This window comes from Mesoplodon densirostris, chromosome 5 (assembly GCF_025265405.1).
Source record: "Mesoplodon densirostris isolate mMesDen1 chromosome 5, mMesDen1 primary haplotype, whole genome shotgun sequence".
NCBI lineage: Eukaryota > Metazoa > Chordata > Mammalia > Artiodactyla > Ziphiidae > Mesoplodon > Mesoplodon densirostris.
Window position 1 is genome coordinate 69269226 of NC_082665.1, and position 17122 is coordinate 69286347.

Consider the following 17122-nt stretch of genomic DNA (forward strand, 5'->3'; position numbering starts at 1 on the left):
AGGGGCTTCCCTGGTGGTGCAGTGGTTAAGGGTCCACCTGCCGATGCAGGGGACATGGGTTCGTGCTCTGGTCCGGGAGGATCCCGCATGCTGTGGAGCGGCTGGGCCCGTGGGCCATGGCCGCTGAGCCTGCACGTCTGGAGCCTGTGTTCCGCAGCGGGAGGGACCGCGGTGGTGAGAGGCCCGCGTACCGCAAAAAAAAAAAAAAAAAAAAAGAAGAAATGCAAATGGCCAGTATGTATATGGTCACTCAGTAAATATTTTAAAAAGTTAAACAATTACGCTTTAAAAAATTATCAAGTTGATAACAGCAGTTGGGCTGAAGCGTCACTGACTAGCTGTGTGACTTTAGGCAAGTTATTTAAATTTATTAAACCTCAGTTTCCTCATCTGTAAAGTGGGCATGGCAATACTACTTTCCTCTTAGGATTGTTGTGAGAACTGAATAAGATAAATGACCAGCACTTGCTATGGTGCTTGGAGGTGACAGCACTTATCAGAGTTAGCTACTAGGATTAGAAATAATGCAATGAGAATGTGCTGCTGGTGGGTGTGTACTCCCATCAGCAAGAGATTTGGCCACAGAGGTTAAAGGCAATCGCTTCTGGGAATTTACCCTAAGGACATAGAGATATGGATAAGAAGGTCCATAATAGCATTCTTTGGTAAAGAAAAATTTGAAACAAATCATAGTGGTTTAAATAAATTATGATTAATTCATGTAACGGACTGATTGATACATTTATGTAATAGAGTAGAATAAATTATGTAATAGAAGAGATACATCTGTGTAATAGAAATAGAGTTTAAATAATGGATGTTTTAGGTCAGGATTTGTCAACCATTATTCAAACATTTTCAAACTAAATCTTCCTCAGTGGTATAAACAATGAAATACATAAAAATTGAACTTTCTCTTATTGAAGGGGTTGGGGTGGGAATGTTGTTACCTGTGGAGCTCTGCAAACAAGGCCCTTCTCCCAGCCCTGCCCCACTCTTGGACAGGAGCTGAAAGAGGTCCTATGGCTCACAGAGCAATTTTTAACAATACGGGGAAATAGTGATAGAATATTGTGTTAAAATCAGAATAAAAAACACACACATAGTATGTCTTAATTTTGCATTTTACAAAGCCATGTAAAAATGCCTGGAAGAGAACACACTAAAAGAATGATGGCCATCTCCTGGTTGGATTTTAGAGCATTTGTATTTTTTTAATTAATTAATTAATTAATTATACTTTTGGCTGCGTTGGGTCTTCGTTGCTGCACGTGGGCTTTCTCTAGTTGCAGCGATCGGGGGCTACTCTTCATTGCAGTACACAGGCTTCTCATTGCAGTGGCTTCTCTTGTTGTGGAGCACAGGCTCTAGGCACGTGGGCTTCAGTAGTTGTGGCTCGTGGGCTCAGTAGTTGTGGCTCGCAGGCTCTAGAGCGCAGGCTCCGTAGTTGTGGCGCATGGGCTTAGTTGCTCCAGGGCATGTGGGATCTTCCTGGACCAGGGCTCAAACCCATGTCCCCTGCATTGGCATGGGGATTCCTAACCACTGTGCCACCAGGGAAGTCCTATATTTTCTTTTTATAACTTTTTGAGTTTTATTTTCCAAAATTTCTTTAATTAATATATACCATAGTTATAATCAGGAAATATATCGTTTAAAACAAGCTTTTATTCCTTTCTTTCCCACTTTTCACCCCAACATTCAGTTGGCACCAAAAGCTCAAAGGCCTGTCCCTCTGATGTTGTCTCTCCCATGATAAAAAGTTGTAATATATCTGTATTGGAAGTAATGCTTAAGTCTACACACAGTGTTTTAATTATTATGATTATACAAATATCATGGTTGCACACTTTCCTTTCCTGTATGTTCTTTTGCTTTTCTTAGTGTTAATCATTATCTCATTTTTGGAGGGTGGAGAGGTGGTTGTGACAGGGATGGGACAGAAGATAGGGATTCAGAGTGTTTGTCAAAGTTCTATTTTGTCACCTGGGTGGTCATTGCAGAGGTGTTTGCTCTTTATTCATTAAGCTATACTTTTGTGTGGTTTTTCTGTTCCTGTGTTATATTAAGAAAGAAAAAGTTAAAAAAAGAAAAAAAGAAAGAAAAAGTTTAAATAAATCATGCAATAAGAACGAAAGTAGCTTTTTTTGTGTGTGTCTTATTTTTCTTTGAACCCAAATTTAAGTCTTTCCCCACGGCTCCAACAGTTTTATAAAATAAAATTTCATATAATTTTCCATACCAAGGTTGGTATGGAAACCAACCAACAGGTAGCCAGATAATCTACCTGTTTCAGTCAGTCTTCCCTGGGTCACTCTGGGTGCATGCTCTCCTCCTAGGGTAATCTGGACTGTTGCTCTCCAGGCCTGTTGCACTGCTGTCAGCCTGATATCTCTCCTCACGCCCTTCCTCTGTTAGATCCCCTTTTTCTTGGATCCATGTTTTTGTTCTTTGTTTACTCTCTTGTTTTAGTGAAAGAATAGCATGTGTGAGATATATTTTTTGAGACCCTGCATGTTTGAAAATGTCTTTATTCTATTCTCAAATGATAATAGTTTGGCTGGGTATAAAATTCACAACCAAACATTTTTACTTCAGAATTTTGAGGATAATTTCCACTATATTCTAGCTTTAAATCTTGTAAGAGGTTTTATACCATGCATATTCCTAATCGTTTTGTCTGTTTTTAGAGTCTTCTCTTCAAGGTTGAAATTTTAAAATGTCATGTTTATGTGCCTCAGGGTAAATCTTTTTCATCAAGGTGCTAGTTACTGTGTGGGTCCTTTGATCTGGAGACCTCGTTCTTTGCTTCTGTCAAAATTTCCTGTATTCCTTCTTAGGTAAGGTCCTCCTCTGAATTTTTTTTTATTGGCTGTTAGAACTCCTGGATTGATTCTCTAATTCTTTTAACTTTTCTCTCCTATTTTCCATCTCTTTGTATTTTTGTTCAACTTTCTGGGAAATTTCCATTATCTTTAAACCCTTTTACTGTTTTTGCTTTCTGCTGTCATACTCTTTAATTTCTAAGAGCTTTAATTTATCCTTTTTATTGCATCTTGTTCTTGTTTCCTGAATGCAGTACCTTCACTTATTTCTGAAGAATTGTCATTTCTTTGAAATGTTCTTCTTTCTGTTTTGAGTTTTCTCTGATTTCATTGGGTTTCTCTGTATCTGTGTACTTGTTTTGGTCTTTCTTTTTGCATTGGGGCTTTTTCTCTTATGTCTGTGCTCCTATTATGCCCCTTCTTTTTTTTTTTGCCACACCACGCAGCATGTGGGATCTTAGTTTCCTGACCAGGGATGGAACCTGTGGCCCCTGCAGTGGAAGCACAGAGTCTTAACTGCTGGACTGCCAGGGAAGTCCCTGCCCCCTTCTTATTTAAGAGCGAGCTACTAGAAACTGACTGCAAGCTCTGTGTACTTGGGCACTGCTTGCTAACGAGTGTATTTCGCTGTAGGACCTGCTACACAAATGACCAGCTGACTTATTCTTTTAGAATCTTTGGTTTGATTTGTTCCTTCAAAGAATCCTCTTCTAATTTTCTGTCTGGGAGAAGAGGAGGGGGAGAAACCTGGGTACCAGATTCTTGGTTTAGCTGGAAAAGGCAACTGCTGAATTCCATTGATAACCATAGTCTGTTTCTTAACCCCCCAGTTGTCCAAAGAGCCCCTCACAACACACCCACCTCTGTGCCTGGTATTCTCACGTTCAGGGCCTCTCTGGTTCAGTATCTCAAGGGAACGTATTGTTCTTAGCATCCTCTGTGGAGAGGGAGGAGTGGTGACCTAGCTTAAGAGTGAAGACAACTTGAGGTCTAGCTGAAGCTTACACACAGATTTTCAACCAACCCTTCTCTTTTTAGGCTCCTACCTTAACCCCACCTTCCCCAATACTTTGTTCCGCCAATTTCTGATTCTTTCTGAAATTGTTTGGGTGCTCAGGCTTGACCCACATCCACTCTTTTAGATGATTGCTATTCCTTCATCTACTTTCTGTCTTCATGTATTACGACTTGGGATTACAGATACATCCTAGTGTTATTGAAAATAGTGACAGAGCTTTTATTGTTCTCTTTGCTTTTGGAGTGATGCTGAGACACCACCATTTAAAATCCCCAAGTCTCTGCCTTGGTTTTCAGTATAACTGTTATTGTATTTTTTGGCTTCCTGAATTCTCTAAATTTTCTGCAAGGAACACGTAATATTTTAAGAAGAAAATGCGTGTGTGCGTGTGTGCGTGCGCGCGCGCGCGCACACACACACACACACACACACACACAGGTATTTCAAGACAAGAGGGCTCAAGAAGGCCTGGAGCAACAATCCGGCATTTTCCTCCCTCTTGCTGAAGGTTCTTGCTGAGACGGCAGGGCCTATGAAGCCCCTTTATCTTTCACACTTCAGCTTCCTGACACCATGCAGCCATCCATGTGGCCTCAAGCACCTGCCAGAGAGCATCACACCCTCCTTGTCAGGGAGCACATTCCTGGCTTATTCACCTCTGGGCCAGGACTGGCTATGAAGTAGCCTTTGCCAACCATGCAAGCTAATCTGCATGCACTGTGGATCCTTTCCTGAGTTATGGTCATGCCTCCAAAAACACAACAATTTTTATAAACAGAGAATTCAGGGTGTGTGTGTGCGCATGCACACACGTGCGGTGTGTATTTTGCCATGACACACATGGGTTTCCACTCCACTGTTGCCATTCCAGTCAATAGTGGCTGGGCATGACCCGGGAATTCTCCATGACTGCTTGCTACAGACCTGACCAGTGCCTGACATATATGAGTGGCCCCTGTGAAGCAGGCACCCTGGGCCCCGGAACACTCTTGAACTTCATTGGCTCTACCAGGTTCAAGGGAATCCAATACCCCAAGATCTAACACAGGCCCCTACAGGCTCTGGATTCATGGGGTGAATAGAAACTCAGTGAGGAATCCCCAAACTGCAGAAATAGTCATTATGTCCCCTGAGCTCTCACTGACTGGGCTCCACCTTGGCCTGAGGACACGGCTATTGCAGTTGAGCCAGTAAGCACAAGGGAGTCCAAGACGAGGTCCAGGAGTGCTCTTTTCTTCCTCCTCCTCCCCTCCCCAAGATCCTCTACTTTCTCTACCACCGGGATCTCACACTTTACAGCCTGACCTACAAACAGACTTTGCTGCAAATCCTGTAAGAATTGATCCAGCCAATTAAGTCAGGAAATTCCTCTCTAAATTTAACATGTCCATCAATCTCATCCAAAATGGTAGCACTGATTTGGTGGGCTGAGGCTTTGAGGCTATTTTGATTTAATCCAGCAAAAACAACAGAGGGCTTCCCCCACCTCACAGATTTACTCAGTTCTCAGTCAATTCTGGTTTTATTAAACTCAGCAATGTACGCACCTCATAAAATAATCTTCATCAATACTCCCCTGCTGGACTCACACATTTCCACTGCGGAAGGTTGCTGATTAGAGCTGCTAAGGCAATGGGCAGAAATCTCCTGTTGTATTGCCTTTGGTGTACTTGTGTCCCTACTTGTGAATCTGTGATTATCCCTTTTCCAACAAGGGTTTAGGGCAACGTGTGTATGTGGAGATTTACTCACAAATGGAAAGTTATCCTCTATTAAAGTCAAACGCTACTGGGGTCATCTCCCCCACCCTGAGAAGACCATCTGTCACCCCAGTGCATTGCTCTAATTGACCAGACCAGGACAAGAGGAGCCCACACACATATGCACGAAGACAACATTACATTTGGAGACTGGATATCATCTTTAATTAATAATGCCACAGCCCAACATCCTTTTTGTTGCTGTGGCAGATTGTGATTGTGTGTGTACATGTGTGCGTTCCTGAACAGATGGGCCAGCAGAGACTCCCACGCAGGTCTCAGCCAACAGCTCTGTTGAGCAGCAACTGGAAAGCAGTCTCCAGAGCAGCATGGAGACTGGACTCCTGCCTCCCGTCCTCCTGGGTCACCTTTCGTGCACTCTGAGGGAAAGGCTGAGGAATGTGCCAGCGCAGATGAAAGGACTTCTCAGCAAAGATCAGTCTCCAGCCCCCAGTCCTCACTGCCTCTGACCAGAGGGATGTCGCTGGGTAAAGCACAGACTGCTAGGCAAAGGTGGACAACCTGGGCCAGCCTTGGTCCCCATGTCACACTGGGGCAGCACCACAATGACCCAGCCCTGGGCAGAGAATCCAGAACTACTGGGGCCATTTGACTAGTTTCTTTCAGAGATAATCAGGATGTAGCCCAGGCCCTTCCTGGGGCCAGCCAAAGAGGGGCAGACTCAGCCCGATAGCTACACGGGCCGTCATTTCCAACCCAAACCTAAAAGCCTGCCCTCCTGCCATCTCCACTCTCCAATTCCCTCACACGCCTAGTAGGTCCACAGCCCAGACATGGCAGGGGAGATCAGCATGACGGTGGGTTCCAAGGAGGCCATGAGAGACCCGGGCTGAGCTGGAACTGCAGCCGTGTGCCAGCCTGAAGCCAGCCCTCTCCCCCATGGTCACCGCCAGCCAGAGCTCTTTGAAGCCAGATGGGACCCCACAAGGCAAGGCAGCAAGTTCTTAGCCTAGTGCAGAGGGAGAAAACCAAACTGGCTCCACCGTCCCACCTCCACCTGCTCTGTGCCTTAGGAAGGCAAGGAGCCCAAGTCCCCAGGACAGTGGTATCAGCTGTTGGGGAAGCACCGTTGTCCAGGTGAGGCCTCAGGCCGGAAGCTGTGTTTGTTCAGTGGACTCGGGTAGTAGGTGGTTGTGTACACATTGGTCTGCTGCAATGGGTAGAAGTTGGCTCTGTCATCCGGGATCAGGTTATTCTTATTCAGGGTCTGTGGGAGAAGGAAAAAACAAGAGAGGAAGAGGTGAAGGGAGAGACGGGGAAAGAGGACAGGCCGGAGCAAGGAAATCAGGAGCCAGTCAATGAGAGACCGTTCTGGCTGCTGACACAGTGTTCTGTTCACCACACCACTGCTCTCTCCCGAGTGCCCAGCCTAGTTATGTCCAGCCTAGGGCCAGGACCACTGCACCCTTCACCCTGCCCTCTGCTTCTCCGAGAGGACTCCCACCTTGAATTCCATGGGTGTGTACTTCTCATTCTTGGGGGCACCCCCGCCCTTGTAATGCAGGTGGTTGGGGGTGGCGGGATGGACGAGCGTGGACTCCTGGGACTGGTGCCGGCAGTGCTGGAAGGACAGGTACACCGCCAAGGTCAGCAGCCCAGAGCCCAGGAAGCAGGAGATGCCTGTGGCCACCAAGTGGAGGAGACTGAACCCTGGGAGAGGGAAGAGACAAGAGGTAAGGAAAGGCCGCTGTGAAGACCCCCAACTGCCTCCCAATAGGAGGCTCTGAGACATAAAGGGAAGGGCTTTGTAGCCAGAGTCATGAGAAACAGGAAGGCTGCGTGGCCTGTCACCAGGGGCCTGTCTCACAGGACCACCTGTGGCTTGGGTCAGAGGAGGCAGCCAGTGGTGTGGAGTTGGGTGACTCTTCTTGAATACAGACTTGACCACCACTTCTTAGCTGAGGGGCATGGATGGAATTGCCCAGACTCTCCTACACGTGGTCTAAAGCAGTGCGGGACCTCAACAACGTTTGTGGGTCTGGAGTGAGAAGTGGAGAGACTCCAGGTTTCGGAGTAGGTGGGTCTCCTCCTTGGGGAGGGTGGGGGGCGTGGATCGAAAGGCAGCATCATGAGGTGGGGCAGGTTCCTTTTACCTCCACAGCCAGTGGCCTCGTCCACACTGGAGGCAGGCAGGATCACTGCAGGAAGACAGGCAGAGTGGGTGTAAGAGGCAGGGAGGAGAGGACATGGGTCCCACCAGGGCTCGGTGTGTGTCTTGGAGGACCCCTGGGTCAGCGCTGACCTGTGGGACTGCACCTGGGGACCTTCATTTCCCTTGGTCTCCCCCCAGGCCCCACCTCTAAGAAAGGTCGGCCCATCCATTAAATGAGGAAGCACGAAGGCCCAAAGTGTGTGAACCTCCCGCCCCGGCATTTCATCCTGCACCCCCCAGGATACTTCAGAAGGGGACGGAAGCTGGGGGCTCAGGGCAGGAAGGGTTGGTGTGAAGGTGCTGGCTCGAAGACCTACCGGGCATCTCCTTGTAGGGGCAGGGGCGGCTCTGGCTGCTGTTTCCAGCACAAGTGCTGGGCCCGGGGACCAGCTCCTCGCAGTGGCGGCCACGGCTTTGGACTCCATCCTCCGTGCATGCACTCCACTCAGACCATGGCGACCAGCCTTCTGTGGGTTGTGGGTTGGGATGAGGTTAACCACCCAGACTCCCTTAGTGGGGACGCTCAGGCTCCGCATTGCTCCCCAGGCCCTGCCAGATGCACTCAGTACCTGGGCAGGCCTGTGTGGCGCACAGCGCCTCCTCCGTGTGCAGCCCGAGACAGATGTCCTCGCCCGGGGAGGGGGCGGGGCTGCTGCAGGAACGGGTGCGTTGATAGTGGCCGCCACCGCAGGAGGCTGAGCATGGGGACCAAGAGGTCCAGCAGGACCAGGCACCCCGCACTGCAAGGTGATGGGGTGGGTGAAGAGGGGCTGCAGGTGCAGGCATGGCCCAAGACAGTCTTCTACCCCGTCCCAGGCTAGGCCTCTCAGGGCCACACGGCCCTCAACATCCGCCCCGCCCCAGCCCTACAGTCCACTGTTAGGGAGTCCCCCTCCCCTCAGGGGTGGCAGGGGAAATGCAGGCTGCAGACAGGACACCAAAAACCAACTCCGCCTCAAATCAAGCTCCTTGTCTAGCTAACCCATTAAAGGAGAGAAAACAGCGACACGGAGGGTGAGGAAATGCCCTGGTCCCTGGAGGAAATGCCCTGGTCCCTGCCGTGTCCATGTTCAGGGCAGAAACTTGCTCTGGGGCCCCTGTACAGAGTTGGCAGGGAGGAGAGGTCTCCAGGCAGGAGTTAGTTGTAGCCTGGGGAGGCCTGAGAGTTTCCCCGTGAGGGTTCCCTGGGGGAGGGTTTCCCTGGGCCGAGATTCCTTAGTGGAGGGTTACCTGGACAAGCTTGGGGGTTGCAGTCCTGGTACTCGTTAGCGTCACCCACACACGGCAGGCCCCCATTGCGGGGCTCCGGGTTCGTGCATGTCCTCTTGCGGACGCGGAAGCCCAGCTCACAGTCCCGGGAGCAGGAGGACCACGGGCCCCAGGCGGCCCAGCCCCCGCTCACCGTGTGCGCGGAGGTGCCCCCGCTGCGCAGGAGCTCCTCCACCAAGGCTGGGGGGATACAGAGGGGCTGGCCTTAGCCACAGAGGGCTCCCACGGCAGCCCAAAGGCCTCCCGCCTGCTTCCAAACCGCACGTCCCCTCCCCGCCCCCTCCTCCCCCAGCTCTCTCTCCCCGCCCCGCCCCATCGCTCTGGGCCTGGGAGGGAGGGTGGCGGGTGGGGAGGCGCAGGGCTGTACCGTCCGTGTCGCAGGCTCCAGAGCCGTCCGCGGGGCAGGTTCGGGTCTCCGTCCTCCTCCGGCCAAACTGCAGCCCGTGGGGGTCGGCCAGCGGCGCGCGGCACGTGAAGCGGAAGCGCTGCTCCTGCCGCGCCCCGCCCTGGGTCACGTTCACCGGTAGCCAGGGCGTCCAAGGCGTGTTGCGCCGCACTTCGGGGCAGCCTTCATGGTTGCAAGTCTTGAACTCCTTCGGCGTGAGGACTGGTGCTGTTGCACAGCCCCGCAGCCCCAGGCCTGCCCCGCGCTCCGCCCCCCGCCCCGTCTCTGCCCTCCCCTTGGCTCGAGGTCCAGGCATCCCGCGCCCGCCCCCGGCCCGGCCCTCACCACGCCGCAGCCCGGGCAGGAGTTGCCGTTCTCACAGGCCCGACGCCGCGATTGCACACCGCTCCCACAGTGGCTGCTGCACTTGCTCCAGGAGCCCCAGGATGCCCAGAAGATGGGCACCGGGCAAGGCGTGTTTTCATTACAGAACCTGACGGGGAGAGGGGGAGGAGTCGTTACTCTAAGGAACGGGCACCCCTTTCCCTATGAGAGGTCACTGGGATTGCGAGACTGGGAAAACGAGGGTCCACTGGACCACCTGGAGAATCCAGGCCACCTTCTAGGGGGCCCGGGAAGTCGGGGACCTCGGGGCTGGCTTGTCGCAGAAACCAATAGCCACGCCCTAGCTCACCGTTCCTCCCGGCTCTTGCCCACGCAGATGCGGCCCCCGTGGCGCGGAGCAGGGTTGCTGCAACTTCGCTGACGGACCTGGAATCCAATCCCACAGGAGGTGCTGCATAGGGCCCACGATGACCACGGTGTCCACGCCCCGTTCCTGGTGGGGCCGGAGGGGATAGAGACAAATGACCCTCTGAGCTCTAGCTTCTCAGATCTAATCACATCTGCATAGATGGATTTTGTATTGTTGTCAGGAAGTGCCATTGACAGGAGATAGCTCCTAACCAGGCCTTCTCAGGAATGACTTATTCATTCATTTGTTCACTCCTCGAACATGCATTGAGAGCGTTCTTCCATATATCAGGCTGTGCTTAGGGTTAGAGCACAAAGATATACCCACATGGCCTCTACTCGCAGGGGAAAAGGACATATTCTCTAGAGAAGGCCTTTGCCATCTGCAGCCTTTGTTTCAGCCTTGTTGGTTGGCAGACCCTGGTATTCAAACCCATGCTCTCTCCCCCATTCTACTACTGCACATGCTTTGCTCCAACCTCAAGACACCACCCACTCTTGTCTCCTTTGCCCCTAATTTTCAAATTTTGGCTCTACCACTTACGGGCTGTTTAAGGCTGGGCAAGTTACCGAAACCTGTGCCTCATCATACTCTTATCTTTAAAGTAAGGATAATGATTGTATGCCTACCCCATGAGGTTGTTGTGATGGTTAAATTAATAAATGTAGTGTATATGAAATTATTTTAAGAGTGTCAAGAATTATGGGTTATTTATTTTAACCACTTTAGGGAGTCCTCAGGTAGTAGGCAGTGTGCAAGCTCTCTCTCTCTCTCTCTCTCTCTCTCTCTCTCTCTCTCTAATATGATCTCATTTAACCCTCCCAACAACCTTCAGGCTGGGCACTGTAACCCTCATTTAGAGAAGCTCAGAGTGGTTAGGTAGCTACCACCATCCCATGCTGTCCCTCCTGTTTGGGACTGCAAGGCTTATTGAGGATATGATCTGGCTAGGGATAACTCCCATGCCTCTTTGTATTAAGAGCACTGCAAGGCAGAAAGTTCTCTCTCACTGGAGTGGAAACTCTCCCAGGGCTCATGTTTCCTGCCTCAGACATCAGCCACCTGTCCAGTGCCCTGCACAGCCCTGAAGTGTTTTCTGTCCTTCAGTGCAAACAGCTGGCTGGCGATGCCCCGTTCCCTCCATCCCCCTCTCCCATTCCAAGGCCACCGCCAGCAAGCCCTGCATCCTCACATACCTGGAGCAGTTGGCAACGTGGATGGCTGGCCCCAGGCAGTCATAGCCCCCACAGCGGGGTCGAGGGGAGTCACAGGCCCGGGCCCGACACAGGCAAGAACCTGAGTTGTCCCCATCTAAGTGCTCACACGGTTGCCATGGTGACCATGGGCCGAAGCCCCCATCCCGGGTCACATTTTGCACCTGCAGACACACACCAGGAGCAGGACCCTGTCACACAAGGCAGGGACAGGGAAGGTACAAGGTCCCAGGGCTGTGGGGACACTGATGGAGAGTCATGGCCTGAATTCGGGGGAAGAGGTCCCTGGTGGGGGGCACAAAAGGGTTCTCACAGGACATGCTGTGATGTTCTGGGTCCAGAGGCTCATGTTGGAGCTGTCCTCGAGTGTGCTGCAACGTTGCTGCTTCCCGTCCCAGCCGCAGTACGGGTCCCGTGCCCCCAGGCATGCCCTGCCAGACAGAGGTCCAGAGACTCAAGCCCACTGGACTCCCACCATCACCTGCATCCCAAGAATACACATGGACACTCTCCTCTGGGCACTTCTTTTTTTTTTTTTTTTTTTTTTTTTGCGGTACGCGGGCCTCTCACTGTTGTGGCCTCTCCCGTTGCGGAGCACAGGCTTCGGACACAGGCTCAGCGGCCATGACTCACGGGCCCAGCCGCTCCGTGGCATGTGGGATCTTCCTGGACCGGGGCACGAACCCCTGTGCCCTGCATCGGCAGGTGGACTCTCAACCACTGCACCACCAGGGAAGCCCTGGGCACTTCTTTCATTCAGTTGTCCTCCACAATAATAACGAAGTTCATTGAGTACTTACTGTGTGCCAGGCATCGTTTTAAGCACTTTAGAAGCATGAATTAACTCAATACAACAACTCAATGAGGAAGGTACTGTTATTATCTTCATGTTACATGGAGGAAACCCAGAGCCGACCATGGACTCACACTATGGTGCTCCAGAACCCACACACTTAGCCAAGAGATTACTGCCTTCCCTGAGTCTGGGTGCCCCACAGTCCTCATTTAGGGCCACAGGTGAAGATGTGGTGAACAGAAATCCAAAGAGGTAGTTCCTCCCTGCTAGACACTATGATTATAGTGATGGAAAGGACCTTACAGATGACCTGGCCCAGTGGTTCTCAACCCTGGCTGCACGTTAGAATCACTAAAGGAGCTTTTAACAAACAATTTCCTTCATTAAAAAAAAATAGTAGTTATTTATTTGGCTGAACCGGGTCTTAGTTGCGGCCTGCAGGATCTTTGTTATTGCGTGAGAGATCTCTGTTGCGGAATGCGGGCTCTTAGTTGAGGCATGTGGGATCTAGTTCCCTGTCCAGGGATTGAACCCAGGCCCCCTGCATTGGGAGTGCAGAGTCTTAACCACTGGACCACCAGGGAAATCCCTAAAGGATTTTTAAAAAAAATACTGATACCTGGGCCCACCCCAGACAAGAATTTCTGGGTGGGTGGGCTGGGGATTTAAAAGCTTGAGGGTGGGGCTTCCCTGGTGGCGCAGTGGTTGAGAATCCGCCTGCCGATGCAGGGGATGCGGGTTCGTGCCCCTGTCTGGGAAGATCCCACATGCCGCGGAGCGGCTGGGCCCGTGGGCCATGGCCGCTGAGCCTGAGCGTCCGGAGCCTGTGCTCCGCGACAGGAGGGGCCACAGCAGTGAAAGGCCCGCATACCGCAAAAAAAAAAAAAAAAAAGCTTGAGGGTGATTCTAATGGGAGCGAGACTGAGAATCACTGGGATCCATAAAACAACCTTTTCATTGTACAAAGGAAGAAACAGTCACAGAGAAGGGAACAGGCGTTTCCTCAAGATCACGCAAACTGTACTTGGCAGAGCTGGGGCTAGAACCTAGACTTCCCCTCATGCACTCCCCACTCTTCCCCTCATGCACCTGCCTCCCAGCTGGAGGCTGTGTCTTACTTCACACACTGAGTGAACGTGAGCCCATGCCTCAAAACACAGGTGCAGGGTCAGGGGACACCTGGGCATAGTCCTGGGTCACCTGGGCATCCACGTTTGTGCTGCTCAGTGGCAGGACCCAGAGTCCAATGCATTGGCATCATAAGAATGAGCTCAGGCTGGGATGAGCCAGGGGTCACATCCCAGGTCCCCATTATTCCTAGGCAGGTCTATCTCAAATGAGCCAGGAGAGGTAACAGTTCACATGCTGATGCATGTCCCAAAGCCCCCACTTCTCATAACCTAGCCTCCTCTCTTCCCTTTTTACTTCTGACTCAGTCACTGTATCCTCTACAATTTTCAACAACAAAAGTTAAATCTCTACTGGTAAGACTCCAAGGAGGGGAAAAACAATATGGGAGTTGTGGAATCAGGATTTGCTGTCCATTGCTAAGTAAACAGAATATCAGATTCTGGAGCCAGAAGGAAGTTCCCTCCAATACCCAGAGAGCCCACTGCCAACCTCAGGGGATTTGCTGGGCCCCTTCTGCCTCCTTTCGCCAACTTCCACCCTCTCTGGCCAGGCCTGGCTGCGCCACAGCAGTGGGCCTGCTGCAGAGGGTCTAGGAGAGCACTGAGAGTGAGGGTGAGGAAGTATTTGGAGGTTAGAAAGCAGAAGAGGTTTGGGGTTAAGGAGGTGCTGGATGACAAAGAGGGTGGGGGAGCCCATGCGATGACATGAGTCTGCAGAGGGATTTTCCTTTGGCCAAAGGGGCCAAGGCTGCCCAGTGCTAAAGGGGTACACAAAGGAGTCAAGGGGCTGCCCATTTTGGTGTCTTCAGGATAGAATCTTTCTTTTCTCTTGAAACTTCAGGGAAAGTCACCTGTCAGGTGAGTTCTTTATTTTCAGTGAGTTCAACAGACCAAAGAGAAAAGAGGTTATACAGAGAGCTTATAAAGAAGAGGGTGGGGCTTCCCTGGTGGCGCAGTGGTTGAGAGTCTGCCTGCCGATGCAGGGGACGTGGGTTCGAGCCCTGGTCCGGGAAGATCCCACATGCTGCGGAGCAACTAAGCCCGTGCGCTACAACTACTGAGCCTGCACTCTAGAGCCCGTGAGCCACAACTACTGAGCCCACGTGCCACAACTACTGAAGCCTGTGTGCGTACAGCCCATGCTCCGCAACAAGAGAAGCCACCACAATGAGAAGCCTGTGCACTGCAGTGAAGAGTAGCCCCCGCTCATGACCTCCGATAAAGGAGGTGATGCGTGGGGTTTCAGTGAGTGACAGCTTCGCTGGACCCCAGTAAACATACCCCAGCCCACCTGGGAATCCAGAACACTCATCTGTTTCTCAAGACTATGTTTCCATTTTATTCTCTCAAGGACAATTTGTGTGAATTATACAATGTACGGGTGCTCATATTTTCATTTGGGATCAATGGTTTGATTTAGGTGTCTTTCGCCAGCAAATACATCAAACTAGACATCATAGGACTGAATACAATACATGTGCAAAAGTAGTCTCAGCATCCTGTGGTTTTGAGGTTTTGCTTACTGGCTGACATTTGGGTCAAATTTGCTGCTAGCAGATTCAGCCAATCAGAACTCAGTAAAGCCCACTCCTGAGTGTATTTCCCTCAGTTCTCAGAAATGGGCATCAAACTCTAGAAGCACTGATATGGCACTTTATAAGCAACATAGATTAAATAGTTTTAAAAAAACTAGCCATGACGAGTGATTAATAATAATCATACATACATACATACATACATATATACGATTCTATCCATCAAAAACAAATGTCTGCCAGTAGAGAGAATGGATGAGAGCAGGTAATTTGAATTGATTTACACAAGATAAAAACAGAAGATTCTGGAGGAATGCAATTTGCCTCATGCTACTTCTTTCATCTAGGGCCTAACCAGTTCTAGAACAGTTGTTCCCAGTCTTGACAACAAATTAGAATCTCCTGGGGATCTTTTAAAAAGCTTAAGCAAACAAAACAAAAACCCCTCCTATTTCTGGGCCTGCTGGACTGGAGTAAGCCCAGGCACGAGAGTCTTTGAAACACTCCTCAGGTGACTGCAATGAACAGCATTAGAACTGCTGTTCTAGGGCCACTTTTGTCAGGGTTCTCAAGCCAAGAGATGAAGTGCCTCGTCTTTCCAATCCATGACAGGATAAGAAAAGAGTGAAGAAAAACACAGAGTGGATGCTGGCCCCAGCCCCTCACTCAGGATCCCTTGCCCTCAGCCTCTCCTGCTCTCAATTCTCCCAGAGAAGAAAGAGACCAGATTCTCCATGGACACGCCTTCCCTGCCCTGCCCCAGTCCTGGCCGCCTGAGGGGACTGGCGAGACTCCCCTGGCACCAGAGCCTGAGCTCTTTTCTTGTCCACATTTGCTGCTTTTGGCCAAAGGCCACTCCAGAGCTTCCAGAGCAGAGAATGTTCTTAAGAAAATTAAAGCTCCAAGCAGAGGAGAGTGAAAGTATGTCTCTGACTATAGGAGTGGGTGGCAGTTTAGAGGTCCTTTCATAAAAGCAGCCAACAGACCAATAATATATCATCATGTCTTTTTTACTGCAGTGTCTCAAGCAGCCATTACAAAAGGCAACAGGTTCATTTCATGGACCCCAAAGCAGGGCAGAGATGGATGGTGGAATGTGCAAGCAGGCGGATTCCAGCACCGCGTAGCAAGAGTTTCACAATGGGAGCTGTCCAGGGTGGAGCTTGGGAGCAAGTGACCATTACTTAAGATGGTAGTGGAACAGGGCAAAGACCCCCTGCCAGGGAGGGAGGTTGGGATAAGCTGGCAATAAGGGGCCCCTCCCTCCAGGGCAGCATGAAAGGCGTGCTGGAAGGAGGAAGGGGGCAGTTCTTCATGCATAAAACACCTGCTTTGTAGAGCCAGTCAGCCATTCACTCACTCTGCTCGTCCTCCTACGAGCACCAGTCTCTCTGGTCAGGCCAGGGTCCTGGTCGTGCCCCATGGGGCTGAGGTTTGCCTGAGTGAAAGGAGGGTGCTGGAGACAAGCCCCTAGATTCTGGACAGAGGAGGGCTTACCCACCCTCAGCTTCCTGCCAGCTTTGGAAGGAATGAGGAAAGAAGCAGGAAATGTCTCTCATGGGACACAGTAAAACCCCGTGACAAACTGCCTCACAACAGCGTAAATTCTGATATAGTGTGATGGGCAGTTGGCTCCCAGGCTCCCGGAGCGCACAGCTTGCTGGCAGCATGGGCTTACTCTGGTCATTTTATAACTTTGCAGTAATGAGACTGCACGTTTTAGATCCACCTATAGCTTTATGGCAGGGTTTCCACTGTACATATCAAGGTCTCTTATCCCAAACTCAGGAAACCAAAAGTCTCAGAAGCCGAACTGACCTCTGTCTACCTTGCTGTTCCACCTGGCTCTCATTCCACTGCAGACCCCTTCACGTCATGTCTGGCCTAGAGCCACAGCAGCTCACGCTGGCCAACCATCTGCCCCGAGACAATGCTGCTCGCCACTGTCTGACTGATCTTTGTAAGACACCTATTCACACTGCCCATCACACCACTCCCCCCTTCAAAGACCACTTCAGTGCCCCCAGTCACAGGATTCAAGTCAAAATGCTCCCTTGGCATTCTCAGCTGGCCTCAATCCACTTTCCAGTCCCATTCCCCACTCCTCTCCTGCACCAGCCTGCTCTCAGGCCAAGCAATCAATCAACTGCAGGATCAGTCATGTGTAGAAGGCCACTTTGTGCCTGGGGCTGGGCATGGCCCCCTGGTGGAGTATAAAAAACACTGGGACACTGGACTTGCCTTCAAGGATTTACGACCTCTT

At 50.8% G+C, this 17122-nt stretch overlaps 1 protein-coding gene across 2 annotated transcripts in view; it reads right to left on the reverse strand.

Annotated features, from left to right (window-relative positions):
* Window positions 1-5740: 5740 nt before the first annotated feature.
* Window positions 5741-17122, reverse strand: part of SEMA5B (semaphorin 5B) — a 42514-nt gene continuing 31132 nt past the window's right edge. The window contains exons 11-21 of one of the 2 annotated variants that reach the window (XM_060099949.1): window positions 11712-11829; window positions 11381-11562; window positions 10125-10268; window positions 9776-9923; window positions 9413-9638; window positions 9007-9225; window positions 8346-8516; window positions 8094-8243; window positions 7718-7762; window positions 7069-7274; window positions 5741-6831 (exon numbers count right to left, since the gene is read on the reverse strand). In XM_060099949.1, coding sequence (XP_059955932.1) covers window positions 6673-6831; window positions 7069-7274; window positions 7718-7762; window positions 8094-8243; window positions 8346-8516; window positions 9007-9225; window positions 9413-9638; window positions 9776-9923; window positions 10125-10268; window positions 11381-11562; window positions 11712-11829 — 1768 coding nt within the window. In that variant the 3' untranslated portion in view covers window positions 5741-6672. The remainder of the gene's footprint in view (window positions 6832-7068; window positions 7275-7717; window positions 7763-8093; window positions 8244-8345; window positions 8517-9006; window positions 9226-9412; window positions 9639-9775; window positions 9924-10124; window positions 10269-11380; window positions 11563-11711; window positions 11830-17122) is intronic. The other variant, XM_060099948.1, reaches the window with a different exon arrangement.